Source organism: Schistocerca americana, chromosome 1 (assembly GCF_021461395.2).
Source record: "Schistocerca americana isolate TAMUIC-IGC-003095 chromosome 1, iqSchAmer2.1, whole genome shotgun sequence".
NCBI lineage: Eukaryota > Metazoa > Arthropoda > Insecta > Orthoptera > Acrididae > Schistocerca > Schistocerca americana.
The window spans coordinates 258,476,036-258,497,654 of NC_060119.1; the positions used below are offsets into that span (position 1 = coordinate 258,476,036).

At 39.9% G+C, this 21,619-nt stretch overlaps 1 protein-coding gene across 1 annotated transcript in view; it reads left to right on the forward strand.

The window, feature by feature from the left end:
* The window catches only part of LOC124566468 (WD repeat-containing protein 76-like), a 157,992-nt gene that overhangs the window by 73,812 nt on the left and 62,561 nt on the right, over nucleotides 1–21,619 (forward strand). The window contains exon 6 of the mRNA XM_047131028.1: nucleotides 19,706–19,845. Coding sequence (XP_046986984.1) covers nucleotides 19,706–19,845 — 140 coding nt within the window. The remainder of the gene's footprint in view (nucleotides 1–19,705; nucleotides 19,846–21,619) is intronic.

The following is a 21,619-nucleotide window of genomic DNA, read 5'->3' on the forward strand; positions in this document are numbered from 1 at the left end:
AAGAGTGATTGCCTATCCAAGTTGCGGTGTCCAAACGATACATATCGAACGTGCGATCATAAATCGATCATGCAACTCTGGTGGCAGGCATTATGAGTTAGTTTAGGGTGGTTCGCTACAACAACGACAAAAGAAGAGCGTTACAAAAATACTTGTAATTGAAAAGGAGGCGACTTACCTTACTTGTCTTCGGTGTTGTCATCATGTGAGGGTCCATTACAGTGGACTGGATGGATAGTCTGGAAGAACGGTGTATTCTTCCTGCTACTCGTTCATTTCCCACACTGTCCGCAGTGAAATTGTAAACAGTATTTCAGCATCGAAACTGTTCTTACGGAGTTTTACACACTTCGCACCACCACAGTCTACACAGTCCCTTCTTTCACCATCCGGTAGTAATCCATATTTGCGACATAAAGTCGAACAATTTTCTACGCTGGATAAACATGGAATTAGATTTTTCCATGTGAGAGAATCCGTCGAAGAATCCTCAAGAACAGTGGACATCCGACTCACTAACGACATAAATCGTCTGGGGTTCCCTAGCAACTCGCAAATAATTCGCAGAGGTATGTAATTTAGAGCAAGTAAGGGAACTGTGGAAAACAGATAAAAATGACAATCACAAATAATTGATCACAACGCCTGCCACCAGAGTCGCATGATCGATTTATGATCGCATGTGCGATATGTAATGTTTGGACACCGCAACTTTGATAGGCAATCATTCTTGAAAATTACCGTAAAGTGTTTGACAGTGGCAGAAGCATTGAACATCTCTACAGTGACAGTGAAGGGTGTCACAAATGATAACTGCTGCCAAATCCCCTTCCGAGCCCTGTTATTGTGACGCCTGGAAAGTCAAGGAAGAGATTGTGTCGTGTGATAGAAACAGATAACTTTGACAAAAGTGTCATCAGGCAACATAGATACGCGTACTACAGCTGGAAGGAGTATCTGACACTTAAAAAGTTCATGGCATCACTGTCGGACAGTGGTTTGTTCACAAGCAGAATGACAAGTATCTCCATTGTTTTGAAAAAAATTGGCTTCCACTGGAAAAAGTTCTCAGGACGGAAGTTATTAATGGAACGGCGGAGACATTGTAGCATGGAGATGTTGTTTTAGCAGTGAATCTGGAAAATGTAATATGGATTAACGAAACATGGGTCAACGTGCGTCGTGCATGTTCTGTTGCATGGAAAGATGACCCGCGCCACGGAACTTTGAGTGTGCCAACTGGTAAGGGAGGGTGACTAATTATAATTCATACTGACTCTATAAATGGTTTTGTGCCCAGTGCTATGATGGTGTTTCAGTCAAAAAAACTGACTACCACTAGGAGATGAATGCAGATACATTCAAAGACTGGTTTGTTACTAGTTTGCTACCAAATGTCACTTCTGGTAATGTTTTTTCTAATGGGCAATGCGCCATACCATTCTGACAATTAAATAAGGCACCAGCAGCTGCTGCAAGGAGAGATGAAATAGTCAGCTGGTTGAAAGATAATAAAATAGGCTCTGAGCAGAATATGTGGAAAGTGGAACTTCTGGAATTAGTGAAACGATATAAGCCACAGAAGATGCATTATGTTGTTTGATACATTAGCCGAGAACCATGGCCACAGAATTATGTCTTCCACTGTACAACTGCCATTACAACACAGTTGAACTCGTCTGGGCTCAAATAAAAGCAGATGTAGCGCAACGAAACAGAACCTTTACGTTGTGAAACTCAAGAGGCTGTTAAATGAGGCTGTCACACGAATAATGCCAGACAATTGGAAGAACGTTGTGAACCACATGCGGAAATAGATTACAAGTTCAAACATAGAAAAATATGTAAGAGAAGAATCCGTTTATAATACTGTAATTTATCAGACGATGAGGACAGCAGTAGCGAATATACCGAAGACTATGTGGTCATGAAAAATAGAGGTAACATCCTTATTCAATATTTTACACATAAAATTTGTGCAATTTGCTTTACCTTATTAATGTTGAAAATCTGATTGTGTGTAATTTTTATTTTGGCTGGAACCATAGTCATGGTAATTTTTTTAATGACTGTACCGCTGTCTGATGCTAATAACTTTTATTTTATTGTTATATGATCCAGAGTTCAGCCATAGGCCATTTTCAAGTACAGTAACTTTTTTATATGTCAAAAGATATCAGACTGATATGAAATACAGCGAATTCTGAACCGTATAACATTAAAATAAAAATTGTTGCAGTCAAATGGCTGCAACATCTTTAAAGAAAATTGGAAGCAGTTGGTAAGACAGGCTAGGGAGAAACTGAAACTGTGGTATGCAATTTCATGTGTGGACAATTTTAAAATTAGCAAAATTTGTTGTGAGGAGGAAAGTAACCTTTGCATTATGTCACTGCCAAATAAAATAGCTGGATGAAACATGGACCATACGAACAAAGAACAGCTGCAGTGTAGTAGAGAAGGTAACTGAAAGAAGTACACAATTAGACAAACAGAATTACATTGAAGTCATCATGATTTATGATGATTCCATGGACAATACAAAAGTTCCATGGCTCTGAATAGGGTGGGTGATCATCAAGGGGAGCTATATGTGCTTTCAGGTTGGCCATAAGGTTGATAATAAGGTTGATAATAAGTTCTTATGGTATATGTGATGTCTGACAACTGATGGATACGATACGGCCCAAAGTAGTGCGTCTGCAACTTTTTGAATAGTCCCACATTCTGCTCAGGAGTAAAAATTCGTACCTAGTCTCTCGGACTGTTTCTCACTGGCCATTGTTTGGTATTACTGTACTCTCTTTCTCCTGGGCATTCAGGGTCCATATGAGTCAAATGTCTTGCTTGTTTGGTCCTTGTCTTTGTGTTTCATGTAGTCATCCTGAGTGTCATCATCTTGAATTAAGAACAATGTATACATTGTCATTTCAGTCTTGCAGCTGTGGAGCAGCAATAACTGTGTGGAGCCTGTTGAGTCTTGCTTCGCTGTGTTGTATGCGAATGTATCTCTGTTAAACATCAGTGCACACTGAGTGCTTATTGGCCAAGGTCTTTAAATGTGGACATTTTAGGTTAGGCTTTACTGTGCTTGTTATTGACATTAAATGCAACAACAAGTTTACTGTTACCAGTCACTGTTCCATTTATCTCCACGACACATTTCAAAGGTTTAAACCTCCATCATCAGGTGGATTTAGTTAGTATGACATTTGTGTGTGTGTGTGTGTGTGTGTGTGTGTGTGTGTGTGTGTATGTGTGTGTTGTGTTATAATTTTTTTGGAGGATCTTGTGGCACTGTCTAGTGGAGAAACAAGACACTGTTCCAGAACATGGTTTTGGGTTTCTTCTTACAAAAAACTAAACTTACATCTAACGGTAAGTATAAAATAAGTAAAATAGAGTACCTCCAGTGGTCACAGGTTCCTTTCACTGTCATAACACATCACATGTATACTGTCATATTTGTAAACAAATATGGTGTCTGGAAAGTGCTGGGTGCAAGGTTCATATAGCAGAAGAGAAGACATTATCGCAAAGTACAAAGAATATACACCATAACAAAATTATTACAGAATAATTTTTTAAAGGATTTGGAGGTGTTTGTTTTGAGGTGTCGAATACATGTATTACAATAAATACTTCAGGTGGCATATATATCAGATTTTGACAAGTTAAAACAGCTTGAACTTCATACTTGTTTATACAATCAGGTGAAATGTTACAGACTTTAAGTACAATAATCATATTGGCTACAGCGGTAAAATTACACATAAATAACAATTTTGATTGGGATTAATAGATAGATATGAAAGGCTGGAGGCAGAAGGAGAGAAAGAGAAAGTGAGAGGGAGAGAGAGAGGGTGGAAAGAGTGAGTGTAGGAGAGCAAACTTTACATAGCAACAAAATCTGATTTATATGGCACCTGAAGAATGTATTCCAACACATCTATTCGACACCTCAAAACAAACACCTCGAGATCCTTTAAAAATATGATTCTATAATAATGTTATTACGATGTACATTCTTTGTGATTTGGGATAATGTCTTCTTTTTTGCTATACAAACCTTGCACCTAGCAGTTTCCAGACACCATATTTGTTTACAAATATGTCAGTATACATGTGATGAGTTATGACAGTGAAAGGAACCTGTGACCACTGAAGGTACTCTGTTCTACTTATTTTATATTTACTGTTAGCTATAAGTTTAATTTTTTAAGAAGAAACCCAAAACCATGTTCTGAAATAGTGTCTTGTTTCTCCAAAAAATTGTAACACAACACACACACACAAATGTCATACTAACTAATGTAAATCCACATGATAATTGAGGTTTATACCTTTGAAACACGTCATGGAGATAAATAAAACAGTGACTGGTAACAGTTAACTTGTTTCATTTAATGGGATTTTAACTACCTGACATCAGTGGGAGCCCGAGAAGATTTTATTGATTCATCACCATGAGACTGTACATTCATACTGGCCAGTGAGACCTACATCTGTTTCTGCCTAAATTCTTCATAAATGCCAGGTAGTCAGATGGATCGTCATGGAAACGCTTCATGATAGCTGGTCATTATGGTTCATTGTCTCATAGTTCCTCTTATACAATGTTCTGTTTATTAGTTGCTATTCTTCTTTGGTTGGTTCTTCCGCCAAGATTTTAAGGATTTCAGCACTGCTCGATCTTCTCTCTGTTCAGCAGCAATGTCATTTAATGTAGCGATGAGATTGCATCCATGCTGCTGTGTTCAGCCAAAGGTTTCCTGGAAAGGTTTTCGGCATCCTTCTACTTGCATCCACTTTTGTATACCACTGTGATTTTGTACTCTCGAAGTCTCAGTGCCCATCTTATCACTCCACCTAGTGGGTTCCTTAGGCTTGCCAGCATATATAATTGTGGTCCATCACAACAGTGAATGGTTTGTCAAATAATACTTGGACTTGTTGATGGCCCAAACAACTGCAAGGCACTCTTTCTTGGTTGTAGAGTACGTTATCTCAGGCTTAGAGAAGACTCCGAATTCACAAGCAATCCCCTTTTTGAGCACCCTCATGAATTTGCGCCGTTCTGCACCTATCCCATAAGCATCAGCACATGTGTGAATTTTGAAGAAGTTGTTAGTGCCTTTTTAAAGACAACAATCAATCTTCCTTGAATCTCATTCCAGGAAAATCTGGTGTCTCCCTGCAGTTGTTCTTGCAAGGGACCTGCCATGGTACAGAAATCTTTCATAAATTGCTGATGTTGTTGTTGTTGTTGTTGTTGTTGTGGTCTTCAGTCCTGAGACTGGTTTGATGCAGCTCTCCATGCTACTCTATCCTGTGCAAGCTTCTTCATCTCCCAGTACCTACTGCAACCTACATCCTTCTGAATCTGCTTAGTGTATTCATCTCTTGGTCTCCCCCTACGATTTTTACCCTCCACGCTGCCCTCCAATACTAAATTGGTGATCCCTTGATGCCTCAGAACATGTCCTACCAACCGATCCCTTCTTCTGGTCAAGTTGTGCCACAAACTTCTCCTCTCCCCAATCCTATTCAATACTTCCTCATTAGTTTCGTGATCTACCCATCTAATCTTCAGCATTCTTCTGTAGCACCACATTTCGAAAGCTTCTATTCTCTTCTTGTCCAAACTATTTACCGTCCATGTTTCACTTCCATACATGGCTACACTCCATACAAATACTTTCAGAAATGACTTCCTGACACTTAAATCTATACTCGATGTTAACAAATTTCTCTTCTTCAGAAACGATTTCCTTGCCATTGCCAGTCTACATTTTATATCCTCTCTACTTCGACCATCATCAGTTATTTTGCTCCCCAAATAGCAAAACTCCTTTACTACTTTAAGTGTCTCATTTCCTAATCTAATACCCTCAGCATCACTCGACTTAATTCGACTACATTCCATTATCCTCGTTTTGCTTTTGTTGATGTTCATCTTATATCCTCCCTTCAAGACACCATCCATTCCGTTCAACTGCTCTTCCAAGTCCTTTGCTGTCTCTGACAGAATTACAATGTCATCGGCGAACCTCAAAGTTTTTATTTCTTCTCCATGGATTTTAATACCTACTCCGAATTTTTCTTTTGTTTCCTTTACTGCTTGCTCAATATACAGATTGAATAACATCGGGGAGAGGCTACAACCCTGTCTCACTCCTTTCCCAACCACTGCTTCCCTTTCATGCCCCTTGACTCTTATAACTGCCATCTGGTTTCTGTACAAATTGTAAATAGCCTTTCGCTCCCTGTATTTTACCCCTGCCACCTTTAGAATTTGAAAGAGAGTATTCCAGTCAACATTGTCAAAAGCTTTCTCTAAGTCTAAAAATGCTAGAAACGTAGGTTTGCCTTTCCTTAATCTTTCTTCTAAGATAAGTCGTAAGGTCAGTATTGCCTCACGTGTTCCAGTATTTCTACGGAATCCAAACTGATCTTCCCCAAGGTCGGCTTCTACTAGTTTTTCCATTCGTCTGTAAAGAATTCGAGTTACTATTTTGCAGCTGTGACTTATTAAACTGATAGTTCGGTAATTTTCACATCTGTCAACACCTGCTTTCTTTGGGATTGGAATTATTGTATTCTTCTTGAAGTCTGAGGGTATTTCGCCTGTTTCATACATCTTGCTCACCAGATGGTAGAGTTTTGTCAGGACTGGCTCTCCCAGGGCCGTCAGTAGTTCCAATGGAATGTTGTCTACTCCGGGGGCCTTGTTTCGACTCAGGTCTTTCGGTGCTCTGTCAAACTCTTCACGCAGTATCGTATCTCCCATTTCATCTTCATCTACATCCTCTTCCATTTCCATAATATTGTCCTCAAGTGCATCGCCCTTGTATAGACCCTCTATATACTCCTTCCACCTTTCTGCTTTCCCTTCTTTGCTTAGAACTGGGCTTCCATCTGAGCTCTTGATAGCACAAACATATTCCAAGAACTGCTCTAGTCATGAATGTGCTGAGGAGTTGGAAAATCTGTGACTGCTTGCATTTGCTCTTGATTGAGACAGAGTTCGTTGCCATTAACTAGATGCCCTGAGATACTATTTCTCGTGTAATGAATAGGCAGTTTTTGAGGTCAGGTGGTGGTCTGTCATTTGAACATTCTGAAACACAGTTCTCAGCCAGCTCACATGCTCTTTAGACAGCACACACACATTGTCAATGTAATGTGTCTAAGCAGGTTGTCCTTCAAATGCTCGAAGGTGGCCAGAGCGTTACGTAGTCCAAATGACATAATTTTGAACTCGTAGAGGGCATCAAGAGCTATGAAGACAGTTGACTCTGTCAGCCTTGTCAAATTAAAATTGCTGGTAGCCTGTTTGCATAACCACAATCAAGAATTACTTTAATCCTTTCGTGCTGTCTATGGTGTCAGAAATGCTTGACAATAGATAAACAATCTTGCATAGTGAATTTATTGAGTGCCTTGACACGAAAACACCATGTGTCATCCTTCTTCACAAAGATCAGGAGAGGACGAATGATTTGCTGAAGGTTCAGTAGCATCATCTTTCAGCATCTTCTCCCCTTCCTCTCAAATTATGCTTCGTTCAGCCAGTGACACCCTATACAAATGCTGACTTCTTGGTGGATGGTCATGTTGATACGATGTTTACCATGGGCCACTTGGTTTTTCTTCTCTCCACTCTGGATTTGAAATTATGCAAAGATTAGAATAGAACTGTTAACACTCATTGATGTAGTTTCTTGGTTAGGCCAGATGTGTTGGCAGTGTGATAGTAACTCCCTCCACTGCGTTGTGTATAGTGATAGTGGAGCAAGATTACTTGTTGATGACACTGAGCTGCCCATCCTTTATTGGTTCTGCTTTTCCTACACATGTACCTTTAGGGGTGAGTTATGGCTTCTTCTGACAATTACTGCTGCAGTGTTGACCAACTGCAGTGCTTGTGATGGTCACTGGAATATAAATTTGTTTAGTGCATCTGAGTAGCTTTTTTCAACTGTCAAAAGCTTTACAGTTCATCTTGATTGATGACTCTGGCTCAGTTCTTGATTAAGGTTGGATACAGCATCTTCAGTGGCAAACAACCACTCGAGAAACCTTTGTTATATGTGCGTGTTGGAATAGCTTCGTCACTTCAGAGCCCTGATCTTCTACAGTCTGACTCGTTGTGATGCCTGTAAGAAGTCCCATCTGAGAATAACGTTATGATTACATTCAAATAAAATGTCAAATTTGAATGACACTGTTGTATTATTGATAGTTAATCTTGCAATACAGGTTGCTGTCAGTTGTAGGTATTTCCCATTTGCAACTTTCAGCAAAGTTTCTTTCATATAAATGAACATAGTCTTCTATAGTTGACAAAAATAAGCATTCAGTATTACAGTAATTGATGACATTAGTTAGATTTCCTGACTTCTTGGTAACTGCTGTCCAAGGAAGATTTTCACCTGAGGTGGCTTCATCTTGCTTAGTTTTGCTTAGTTCAGTGGCAAGATGAGTGGATTGTATCTCTGTACGTGATATGGAGTGGATGTGGTGTGTTGGGGGAGTGAGTTGAACTATAATCATTTGCAGTTCACTAGTGTGAATAGATTTTGTTATGGTTGATGTTTTGTGATATATTATTCATCAAAAATTTGTCATCTTTCTTGGCAGTAGCATACAGTGTGTCCAGTGCTCCCACAGTGGAAACATACCGGTACTTTGTCCCTCAAATATCTTTTCTTTTTACTTGCAAATCAGTGGTGGTTGTGTGCTGGGTTGTTGATTGATGGTTGTGGCATTAGTGAATCCATTCTACCTGGTACATTTGACTTGTGGTGGAGATTGGTGCTGTAGATTGAAACATCTGTTACCTGGTATGTTTTAACCTATGAGGTGGAGATTAATTTCTGCTTTCTTTTACTTACTCTGTACGACTGTTATGGCTGCCATAAAGTGCTGTATGTCTTCCACAACTGCTGTAGGGAGCACGTTTGTGAGTGATACCACTTTCGTCTAGCTCTTTTGTTGAATTTCCATGATGTGGTCTCGCCACTTGATGATTTCCTCTGTTGTTGTGACATATTTTACTGGAAGATCAACTATTTTCTACAAATGTAAGATTTTTGTCATATTGGCATCCACAATGTGACAGTGCCGAAACATTCCTTATGTAAGACTGTTATTTCCCTGTGATGTTGGGCCCTTTTTCTCTCATTCTTCCACTAATTACACTTCCTACTGATTATGTTTTCTTCACTTCATCCTGGATTTTGTCTGGGCTATTGAACTTAGATTCACTGTTCTCAAACCACTGTTAAGCTTTGCCACACAGTAAAAGTAATACACATTTTCCAGACACATCATGTCGTCCCACCTCTTTTCTTCGGCAGTACATCTAGTGGTATACTTAGTATTCATTGGTAGAATACTAGAGAAATACTGCCAATCTGTAAAGGATGTTGCTTACAGAACACTCATGCCACCGAGCCTAGAATATTATTCAGATGTATGGGACCTGTAGTAAATAGTAACAGGGAAAATTTGACAGATACAGAGAAGGGCAGCATAAGTGGCCGGTGGACGCATAAAGATAGATGCAAACTGCCACGAAGAAACCTTTCCACAAAGTTTCTAGTGCTATACTACAATCCTTGCATATCTCCCATAGGACGAGGTTGGACTGATTACAGCATTCATGGAGGCGTTTAAGCAATCATTCTTCCCATGGTTGGTACACTGTTGGAACCGGAAATAGCCCTAAAGCTGTCGGCAGACAGATTGTGCTTTTGAACGTCAACATTGAGCGTGCAGAGTTCAGCGTGTTTCTGAATGCTCCGAAACGAAGTGACTTGTGCATGTGGTACATATTCCTCAATGTGATATAGGTGATGGCAGTGTGCACCATCATCAGCAGCTGTTGGCTGTATCTGGCTCGTAAATCACACTGTTTACAAAGTAGATGGATGTAAAATTTGTGTGTTTGTCCTATCAAAATGCACAATTCTACCCTTGTCCATATGCTAGTCATGTTGTTCTATCTGTAGTGTACATAAATAAAAACTTCAGTACCCATGAGCATGTTGTAAGGTATACCATGTCCAGTCAGTAAGGTCTTAGTCTTAAAGTTCCATTACAAATAGTGTGATACCAATTTAAAATAGTTCTCCACACAACATGAAATAATTTTTATCAGTCTGTTTTTAGAAAACCCTAAGGTCATTCTTCCTTCATCTCTGCTCCCATCCAGTAGCAGAATCTTCACATGCAAAATACAAAACTTGGTAAATTGCACAATATCTTCTTGCAAGTAGTATAAGCTGTCTTATAGATAAAGCCAATCAAATAAACTAACTCATCAGAAAGACCACACTTATATTTAAATAACATAGAATATTATGGAATATACTTACATTAAACCAGTATAGTGTCATAACCTATTAGAAAACACGAAGTTTAATAAAAAAAAGCACTTCAGCCCATTGGGACGGGATCCAGCACCACATTACCTGCGACAGTACAATTCTTAGCCTCTACCCATTATGCTAAATCAACCATGAATGACGCACGATCATGCTTTGAGCCTTACCATCTTCTGAAAGCTTTAATTATAGATGTTTTATCAACTGACATTTAATTATAAGAAATTGTACCAAGAACAATGCGTTTTCGATGGCAGTGTGCTGTTGCCTCGAAATGGCTTATTTTCATAACATGGAAGAAAAATTATAACATTTTACATCAGTTTTTTACAAAAAAATCTTTCAGTTAACAATGGGCTTTCAATAGACCCTTAATTTAGTGATGCTTAGAAATGGCGTATATACATATTGGCTTCAACTGAAAGCCAGTATGGCATCTCGCGGCTGCCCGGAATAGAGATGGTGGCATGTGACATAGGTGGTGGTCTTCCTTCTCATTATTCCACATTAAAACGCATGTTCAGATTATCTGACATGCCAAATTTCGCTCTGCATGTATGGAAAGACTCTGCAACGTGCTATTTCTATGTTCTGACTTCAGAAACTTGGCACACTCAAAATTGATATTCAAATACATGGTCTGTGTGCCATAATAATGGCTACCCTCTGCCATGCACATAAGTGGGTAGTAGACCATGGCAATAGATGTGCATCTATACACTAACTTTTATACCATTGATAGCTTTTACACATGACCAAAATTTCTCTGGATTTTGTGAGAGGCGATCTGGTAAGATTCTGTTACGGTAGTCATTGAAAGCTGCATGTATTGTCATCTCTTACCTATAGCTCTGCACTTTGTTTTACATACATATGTCACCGCTTTTTTTAGAAATTTGTTTATAGAGGCCATGAAACATGGAAGACAGCTCCAATTGTGAAGTGTTCAACAAGGTATGTGTCTTAACAAAACTCGATCGGCTGTATTCTTAAACTTATGCTACAGTTCCTGTACATGCTGTTGCCATAAGGTAAATGTTTTGTGGGTGTGAAGAGTGAGGGTAGGGAGAGGAGGAGGAGGAGGAGGAGGAGGAGGAGGAGGAGTGGTTTTAAATGAGACAATTTTGAGAAAGGAAGAGTGGAGAGTGGGAACAGGGGAGAGGGATACAACATGTAGAGACACAGGATGATATTAAATATATCCTTCAACTCATCTCCATGTCACATTCATCATCCCAACTATTCCCCTTCCCTCAGCACTCCTCCCCCCTCCCCGCTCCTCCGCTCATCCCCCCTCCTCCCCCCTCCTCCCCCCTCCTCCCCCCTCCTCCCCCCTCCTCCCTCGTCCTCCCTCGTCCTCCCTCGTCCTCCCTCGTCCCCCCTCGTCCCCCCTCGTCCCCCCTCGTCCCCCCTCGTCCCCCCTCGTCCCCCCTCGTCCCCCCTCGTCCCCCCTCGTCCCCCCTCGTCCCCCCTCGTCCCCCCTCGTCCCCCCTCGTCCCCCCTCGTCCCCCCTCGTCCCCCCTCGTCCCCCCTCGTCCCCCCTCGTCCCCCCTCGTCCCCCCTCGTCCCCCCTCGTCCCCCCTCGTCCCCCCTCGTCCCCCCTCGTCCCCCCTCGTCCCCCCTCGTCCCCCCTCGTCCCCCCTCGTCCCCCCTCGTCCCCCCTCGTCCCCCCTCGTCCCCCCTCGTCCCCCCATCCAGCTCACTCTCCCACCTCCATCTCACCTCCCTCATCTCCCCCCACTCCTCCCCCATCAACCCCCCCATTCCTACTTCATCTACTCCTCCCCCATTACACCCCCCCACTCCTCCCCCCATCCCCCAAATCCTCTGCCCATCTCCCCCACTCCCCCCATCCCCCACTCCTCCCCTATCTCCCGCCCCCACTCCTCCCCCCACTCCTCAATTACTCCCCCCACTCCCCCCATCCCCCCCCCCCCCCCCCCACTCCCCCGATCCCCACCACTCCCACCATCCCCCACTTTTCCGCCAATCTCCCCCCACTCCTCCCCCCATCTCCCCCCACTCCTCCCCCCATCTCTCCCCACTCCTCCCCCCGTCTCCTCCACCCATTCCTCCCCCCATTTCCCCCCACTCCTCCCCCCATTCCTCCCCCATCTCCCCTCCCTCCGCGCTCCCCACCTCACCATCACACATCATTGTTGTAACTCCTATTGTACTTTGCACATTAGCTCATGCACACGCACAGAATTATTGTTGGTAAAACAAATTAAGCCACAGTAGAATGTGTGTGGAGGCGACTTACGTTTTTCAAAAGGAAAATGAAGCAAAAGGAAATAGCAGGTAACTAAAAAGGAAATTGAATGGATGATATCAATCTATTTGTGACCCCATTTTCTGCTGACAACAAAGGAAAATCTATGGTCTTCAAAATACATAAAAAACGAGCAATAAACACGATAAGTGACATATCTACCTCAATTCATAAGAATTTATTTCTTACTGAGTAAGAAGGAAATTCTAGAAACACATTATGATGGATTATTTACATTACTGTCAGTGATGGTGCTTTGTCAATAAATGCCTCAGGTATAACTCTTTTCTAAATTAACTGTGCACCTAAGACAGAAGAAAGAATATAAGTAGTTAACTCCAAGTTTCGTAGTGGATTTACCTGTTATTCATTCTCATCAGTACTATGACGTATGTCATATTGTATTTACCATTCTTTGCTTGTGTGAAATAGAGAGGAATGAGAGATGAGATCTCAGGTTTTCTCAGCATGATTGATTGAGGGTGTGTGCTATGGGTGTTGAGGAGAGTTATTGGTTTTATTTCTTTTTCTTATTGTCTCTTTCATGTATAGCAGAAAAATGGAATCAACAATTTGACTGAACACCAAAAGACACATCATTAAGAGAGATATTTGAAGCCTGAGTAAAAGCATAGAGTATTGTGTCGTAAACAATGTTACTCTGGAACATACTTTTTCTTCATCTGATATTGAGCTGTGTGTATTCTCAAAGTTGGTATTCACAACTTATCTGCAGATCATGTCCAAATGAAAAATGTCCCTCTTGTCAGCTTCACAGATAGCACGGTATGTTTGGCAGGAATTGACGCTGTGTTCTTCCCTTGTTTACTGTATTTCGTGCTTGCTGTCATTTCCCATCCATGTGTATGGAATAGCCACATGGTATAACAGGATGTAAACTCTCTGGGACAACCGGGAAATCCAGGTAAAACTTGGTAATTTTTTTATTTGGGAGAAAACTGGGAAAAACCCACGAATTTTTAGAATTCCAGGAATTTTTCATAGTTTTAGTCTTCAGTTAAATTTTTGTAATTGTGACTGGCGAGACAGTAAACTGTATCCTGCTACTGCAGAATAATACTGCCGCAATAAAACGTAAGCGAGAGAGTAAAACCATAATAAAACTTGTTGCAAAGGAAATGGGCCATTTACAACAACAAAACTCAGTGCACACACAAGCGCCTGCCAGAAGCAAAATGTGTCAAAAGCCTTTGGACGAAGACAACGGAATACTTCGTAACATCAGTCTGCTTCCGATGAGCCTGACATCACAACTATTGACACTAAGTTCGTTTCAAGCAGTTGCGAGCAAGCTTGTACGCATGCGCAGTACCTTCTCCCACTTCTGGATACTTGAAATGTGACTGGTATGCTACCCACAAAACTTTTTCTGGCGCGCCCAAGCTGCCAGATTCGCACGTGTGCAGAGCAGTCTGGGTTGTAGTGGGGAGGGGGATAGTGACCCATGTTCACATTTAGTGATTTTGCTGCTTTCTCTTCATTTACAGTTCACACATCAAATGAAAACAAAACGGATTTCTGTGGCTAGGAGCTATCAAGTGAATTAGAATACATTGACATAACTACGGAAGGCTAAAATATGTTATTAGTTTCAGTTTTCTGATTTTATTTTATTTCCATGTTTTTGGCAGTCAAGCATTAATTGCCTTGCACAACAATGAAGTTATTTTTGTCGGTTTGCTTAATAAATGTGGCTTTTATCAATCATTTCCAGAGTTGCAGTCAGTTTATAAGAAACAAAGTGGTTTCATTTCACACTATTGGCTAGTTTCAACTCTTCACTGAATTTCAAGTGCACATTTTTATCTTCTGTCGTATATGACATTATGCCATAATAAAGAACCAAAGATGATACAGTACAGTACTGGTACCCCAAGAAAATTTGCATCCCGAAAAGCACACTGAAAAGCTTAATATCAGGTAGGGGTCCACTTCATTGTGAATCTGGACATATGAATGTATCCGTTAAGCCTAATTATGCATTTTATTATGGCTTACGAAATACCTATGCTCTTTAAGTATCCTCTGAAGTCCTGTTTCTTTTATGATGTCATGTAAGATCTCTTTATGCTACACAATGTATGGACATCATACGTCGTCATAGCCGCGCATGTGCAGTAAAGTCTGCTTTCTGGCACTCTCAAGCAGCTGCTGAAAAGAACCCATGTCTAAGAGGTCGTGGGAAAATATTGAGAATGGTTATTTGAAAAGAGTTATTTTCGAAAGAAATTTCCTTTTATGTGAGATGAATTATTTTACGTGTGAGAATGTGTAAGGAATTTCTAATCAGAGCGTTTGACTCTCGTTTAAAACATTATCTTTGAGTACCAGCCACTTATGTGAAACATATATTATATGTGAAACATATCAAGTGAACGCATTATTGTGGCCAAGATAGACACGAAGCCCACGCCTACTACAGTAATACAAGTTTATATGCCATCTAGCTCTGCAGATGAAGAATGAATTGAATAAACGTATAATAAAATAAAAGAAATTATTCAGATACTGAAAGGAGACGAAAAATTAAGTCATGGGTGACTGGAATTCGGTAGTAGGAAACGGGAGAGAAGGAAATGTAGTAGGTGAATATGGGTTGGGGGTAAGAAATAAGAGGTAGAATTTTGCACAGAGCGCAACTTAATCATAGCTAACACTTTGTTCAAGAATCATGAAAGAAGATTGTATACATGGAAGAAGCCTGGAGATACTGGAAGGTTTCAGATAGATTATATGATGGTAAGACAGAGATTTAGGAACCAGGTTTTAAACTGTAAGATATTTCCAGGGGAAATGTGGACTCTGACCACAATCTATTGGTTATGAACTGTAGATTAAAACTGAAGAAACTGCAAAAAGGTTGGAATTTAAAGAGATGGGGTCTGGATAAACTGGCTAAACCAGAGGTTGTACAGAGTTTCAGGGAGAGCATAAGGGAACAGTTGACAGGAAAGGGGGAAAGAAATACAGTAGAGGGATGAAGTAGTGAAGGCAGCAGAGGATCAAGTAGGTAAAAAGATGAAGGCTAATAGAAACCCTTGTGAAACAGAAGAAATATTGAATTTAAATGTTGAAAGGAGAAAATATAAAAATGCAGGAAATGAACCAGGCAAAAAGGAAAACAAATGTTTCAAAAGTGAGATTGACAGGTAGTGCAAAGTGGCTAAGCAGGGATGGCTAGAGGACAAATGTAAGGATGTAGAGGCTTATCTCACTAGGGGAAAATTAAAGAGACCTTTGGAGAAAGGAGAACCGCTTGCATGAATATCAAGAGCTATGATAGAAACCCAGTTCTAAGCAAAGAACGGAAAGCAGAAAGGTGGAAGGAGCATATAGATGGTCTGTACAAGGGCGACGACTTGAGGACAATATTATGGAAATGGAAGAGGATGTAGATGAAGACGAAATGGGAGATAAGATACTGCGTGAAGAGTTTGACAGAGCACTGAAAGACCTGAGTCGAAACAAGGCCCCGGGAGTAGACAACATTCCATTAGAACTACTGATGGCCTCGGGAGAACCAGTCATGACAAAACTCTACCATCTGGTGAGCAAGATGTATGAGACAGGCGAAATACCCTCAGACTTCAAGAAGAATATAATAATTCCAATCCCAAAGAAAGCAGGTGTTGACAGATGTGAAAATTACCAAACTATCAGTTTAATAAGTCACGGCTGCAAAGTACTAACGTGAATTCTTTACAGACGAATGGAAAAACTGGTAGAAGCCAACCTCGGGGAAGATCAGTTTGGATTCTGTAGAAATATTGGAACACATGAGGCAATACTGACCCTACGACTTATCTTAGAAGCTAGATTAAGGAAAGGCAAACCTACGTTTCTAGCATTTGTAGACTTGGAGAAAGCTTTTGGCAAAGTTGATTGGAATACTCTCTTTCAAATTCTGAAGGTGGCAGGGGTAAAATACAGGGAGCGAAAGGCTATTTACAATTTGTACAGAAACCAGATGGCAGTTATAAGAGTTGATGGGCATGAAAGGGAAGCAGTGGTTGGGAAGGGAGTGAGACAGGGTTGTAGCCTATCCCCAATGTTATTCAATCTGTATTCTAAATAAGCAGTAAAGGAAACAAAAGAAAAATTTGAAATAGGAATTAGAATCAATGGAGACAGCAAAGGACATGGAAGCGCAGTTGAATGGAAACGACAGTGTCTTGAAAGGAGGATATAAGGTGAACATCAACAAAAGCAAAACGAGGGTAGTGGAATGTAGTCGAATTAAGTCGGGTGATGCTGAGGTCATTAGATTAGGAAATGAGACACTTAAAGTAGTAAAGGAGTTTAGCTATTTGGGGAGCAAAATAACTGATGATGGTCGAAGTAGAGAGGATATAAAATGTAGACTGGCAATGGCAAGGAAAGCGTTTCTGAAGAAGAGAAATTTGTTAACATCGAGTATGGATTTAAGTGTTAGGAAGTCGTTTCTCAAAGTATTTGTATGGAGTGTAGCTGTGTATGGAAGTGAAACGTGGATGATAAATAGTTTAGACAAGAAGAGAATAGAAGCTTTCGAAATGTGGTGTTATAGAAGAATGCTGAAGATTAGATGGGTAGATCACACAACTAATGAGGAGGTATTGAATAGGATTGGGGAGAAGAGAAGTTTGTGGCATAACTTGACTAGAAGAAGGGATCTGTTGGTAGGACATGTTCTGAGGCATCAAGGGATCACCAATTTAGTATTGGAGGGCAGCGTGGAGGGTAAAAATCGTAGAGGGAGACCAAGAGATGACTGCACTAAGCAGATTCAGAAGGATGTAGGTTGCAGTAAGTACTGGGAGATGAAGAAGCTTGCACAGGATAGTGTAGCATGGAGAGCTGCATAAAACGAGTCTCAGGACTGAAGACCACAACATACGTGAAAGCTTAGCTTTTCTTATAGCTACACTATGTATATTAAATTAAACTACTAGCTTTTCCTGTTTGTGTGTTTACGCTACCTAACAGTGATGTTGCTTTTGGCTAGTTATATCGTGTGTCCTATGCTCTGAATATTTGCTGTAATTGGCTGTTGAGATCTTGTGGTATGATTTATGATTTGGCTTACAAAAGTGCTTTGCAGTCTCTGTTTCAATGGTTCGGAAAGTAACGTGCTGTGTTTTGGTGGAATTCAAACTTATACTTTTGTAATACAAAAATACGTAGCATACGTGTTGCTGCACATCAAAGAACTTTCCAAAATGCATTTGTCAGCCTCATGTATAGTACGGTTATTTTCCTGTATGTTTGGCAGGAACTGACACTCTCTTCTTCCCTTGTTTACCGTATTTCATGTTTGATGTCATTGCCTGTCTATATGTATGGAATAGACACGTAGTATTAATGGATGGAGTTCTGCTGTTACTGTCGTATGTGCCTCTGAATTGCAGCAGCATTCTTCATGCATCTTACACAAGACTATTACATATTAATTTCAAAATGTAAGCCTGTGCAGTTCCTCCAAAGCTGACAACAGCTGAGAGTATTGCCTTGAGATGCTCTCTAAAGTTTCAGTGAAAGTCTGAAGTTTTTGCAGTGACATTTGAAATTTTATTGGACTTCATTTTAGATACTTTGTTATATATTTGGGTTATATGCTTCTAAAAATTTTGTTGCTTGTCAGGCATAGCACCAAGAAACAAGCATACTTCTTTCTTAGTGATTGCTTCTCTGTTCCTTCTTAGGTAGGCATCTGTTTTATGTGGATTTCCATTAAACAGGACTCGAAAAGCCTCGTGAGCGGTCACTGTTATTCTGTTCTTGAAGTACTACCTATGTGTTACAAGTAAAAGCAAAATGGCGCTGTGTTTCACAAAATGTGAATAAATATTTTTGTAACATTTACATTGCCTGCTTTTCATGTGGATCAACAAGTTTTCTCATTGAGCCAACAAAGATGATTTATTGGTAAATTACTTTTATTAATTAATGCTCTTCCATTGCTGTGTGTCTGTACACTGATTGGTAAAATATGTTTGTTTCTAAATTATGCTCTTCCTTTTACAAATCGTCTATATTGAGAGTACGAAAGTCAGCATAGAGCAGTATTACGAAATATGCTAGTGTAACTGCAGTGGAACACTTGAGTGATTTTTGAGAAACACTTCTGCAAAATAATTTGAAAACTATGTAAAATCTTAGGAAGGAAGATACATTGATCTGATTTTAAGTAGTTGTTCTGTAAAATGAAATTGGACTGTTGGTTGCAGTGTTAGTTGCATGTTCCATGGATCATTTGTGCAATAAATCATTATGCTGTGAACTGAGTCAGTCTTCTTTTTACACATTCTTCTGCAGAATAGTAGGAATTAAGGAGAGATGTTTTCAGCCTTTTCAAATTTATTTTACTGTCCGTCAGACATTTTGTGTCACTGGGTATATTATTAAAAATCTTAGTTGCAGCATTGTGCACTCTTTCTTTGTCCTAAAGACAACCTTAATGTGGAATAACGAATGTCTTTTTTCTTCTGGTATTGTAATTATGTAGAGCATGGTTTCTTTTGACCTGCAATGGATAATTCACAACATGATCATGGATGAGCATGACATTATTTTTAGAGTACGTTTTTGAGCGCTGAAGACATTCTCTCTTAAAGCTGACTTACCCTTGAAGAATGAAAATATGCACAATATGTCAACTTACTGAATTTGCATAATATGTAAACTTACTGAATTCTCTGACCACAAGATTTCCAATAAAATTAAGTTTTGAGCTTATTTATTACTTCCTCACCATGTTTTTTATCAATCATTGGTGTAGTATCCCTAGATGTGCAGAATTGAACATGTTGCATCTTTTAAAATTGAGGATGTTATTTTGTATACAGCCTTCAAGTAACAGAAGTGTTAAAACTTTTTGAGTTACTACTTGTAAATTTGATTTTGTGGCCACAGTGATAGAAAAGATCAGATAAATGTCACAAAAGTGGTAGCTATTCACATATTTATTTACTCAAAAAGAAATTTTTGTCTTGTATGTTCTGATAATGATATTCTGAAATTCAAATTTTTTATGTTCCGACAGTTTTAAATCGAGGGTACAGAAACTGAAATTATCTCCAAGCAGAATACAGAAAGTAGTACAAGGGAGGGTGACAGCAGCAGCTGTACATCCGTCTGAAAGTAATCTTCTGGTAGCTGTTGGAGACAAATATGGAAATATTGGTAAGATGTTCTCTTACGTACATATTGTTAACCATGTTAATGTTGAAGAACTTTGTGGTATATGGATCGTAATATAGAGCTTGAGCATTGGAAATGATGTAAATGCAGATTACCATCACAAGTCAACATTATTATTTTTTAAAACTGACTTGTGTGTTTCTTAATGCATACAATGAGAAATTACATCTCATCTTGTGTTATTGGGAAAAAACCTCTACTTTGGATTAGCAAATGCACTTGGTATTATCATAACTTCTCAAAACTGATAGTTTTTCATTTTCCAGCAGAAGTTCCAAGTAAACTAGGTATTGTGTAGGACTACAGGTTGGGTGTGGACATGCTACATATAAAAGAACAGTGAATAAAACATTTCAGTTAGATACTTGTATTAATTTCTGTAACTTCCTGGAAAACTGTGTTGAAGTAGGAAGATAGAACTGTCAGTTACCTCTGTGTAAGCTAAAGAGCTGATTATGCAAAATATGTGAAGTGAAGTGAAAAAGTCCCAGAACATAGTTGCACATTGTTGTTGTTCATTGGCAGACTAGAAGTGCTATGGATGATTCATCTAGGTTTGTCTGAGCTTAGATAGCTTGTTTACATTTGCAGTTGGGAGAAAATATGTGCCAGAAACTCAAAGCGTGTAGTGAGGTTGATTTCTGTGGATAATGATTATTTCATAATCCATTGAGGACAAAGAAACTTAAATTGCTCAGTCACAGGATGGTGAGTATAGTGGGAATGCACCACGACACTGTTAGCCCACTGGAGTATTTGTGAATTTAATGTTTTTTCCTCATACTTTGCTGTTTGATGATCATATGATGGGGTGGCTCCTCTGTAAATGGCAGTAGTGTCATGGTGGTGGCTCTCCGATCTAGGCTTCTGAACATATTTTGATATGACGTTCGGTTTGGATCCAGACTCTTGGTGCTTAGGTAGTCTAACCTCTGCTTTTGTAACTAACCCTCCTCGGGGAAGAAATGGCAAGGTTGCATTTGGTTGAAGTTTTCTTGTAGTGCTTTAGCTTTTTGTACCTTGAACGTCTATATCATGTGTTCACCTCTACTTTTGGTGATTAATGGAGGAGAGCTGAGGAGAGGTAAAGAAGATGAGTTGAAACTTACGCTCGCAATTTGGGTTTATGCATAGATGATGATCCAGATATCCTGGATAGTTTCTATGATGCGAACTACTGTCTTCATTCTGACTAACAAAGATGTAGATTCAACAACGGCTGACCAATCTATTGGTCCTAGTGCTCATTGCTGGTGAGTAGAGGCATTTATTTTCTCTGTCAAGTTATTTTGACCAGGGAACACCAATGTCTCTTGTGGACGAAGAGCTGTTACCTTAGATTGGAATTTGAAAGAACGATGATATGGGTTCATTTATTTGGGAATACAAGTGTAACATGGTGTACTCAGCTGGAAATCCTATGTTGTACTTATTGTGCCATGTGCTGATGAGCTGATAAGGAATCAGTCCCAAAAATCAACTGAAGGAGATTGTGATCTGTAACATGTTAGAAGTGGACCCAGTAAGGCTAGTTTCTTTTTTTCACTGCCTGGTAGTAGTACTTAAAAGAGTAAGACAATGCGAAGCATGTACAAATGGATATTCTGATTCATCACCTTCATGGTGTGTGAAATGATCGAGACATGGCACTTGAAGCTGGATGTGCTTTAATAGATTATAGGGCTGCCTACATTGAGGCAACTTGATTATTATAGCTTTGGCTTTATAGTGCTCAGTGAAGTGAAGTGCTGCAGTT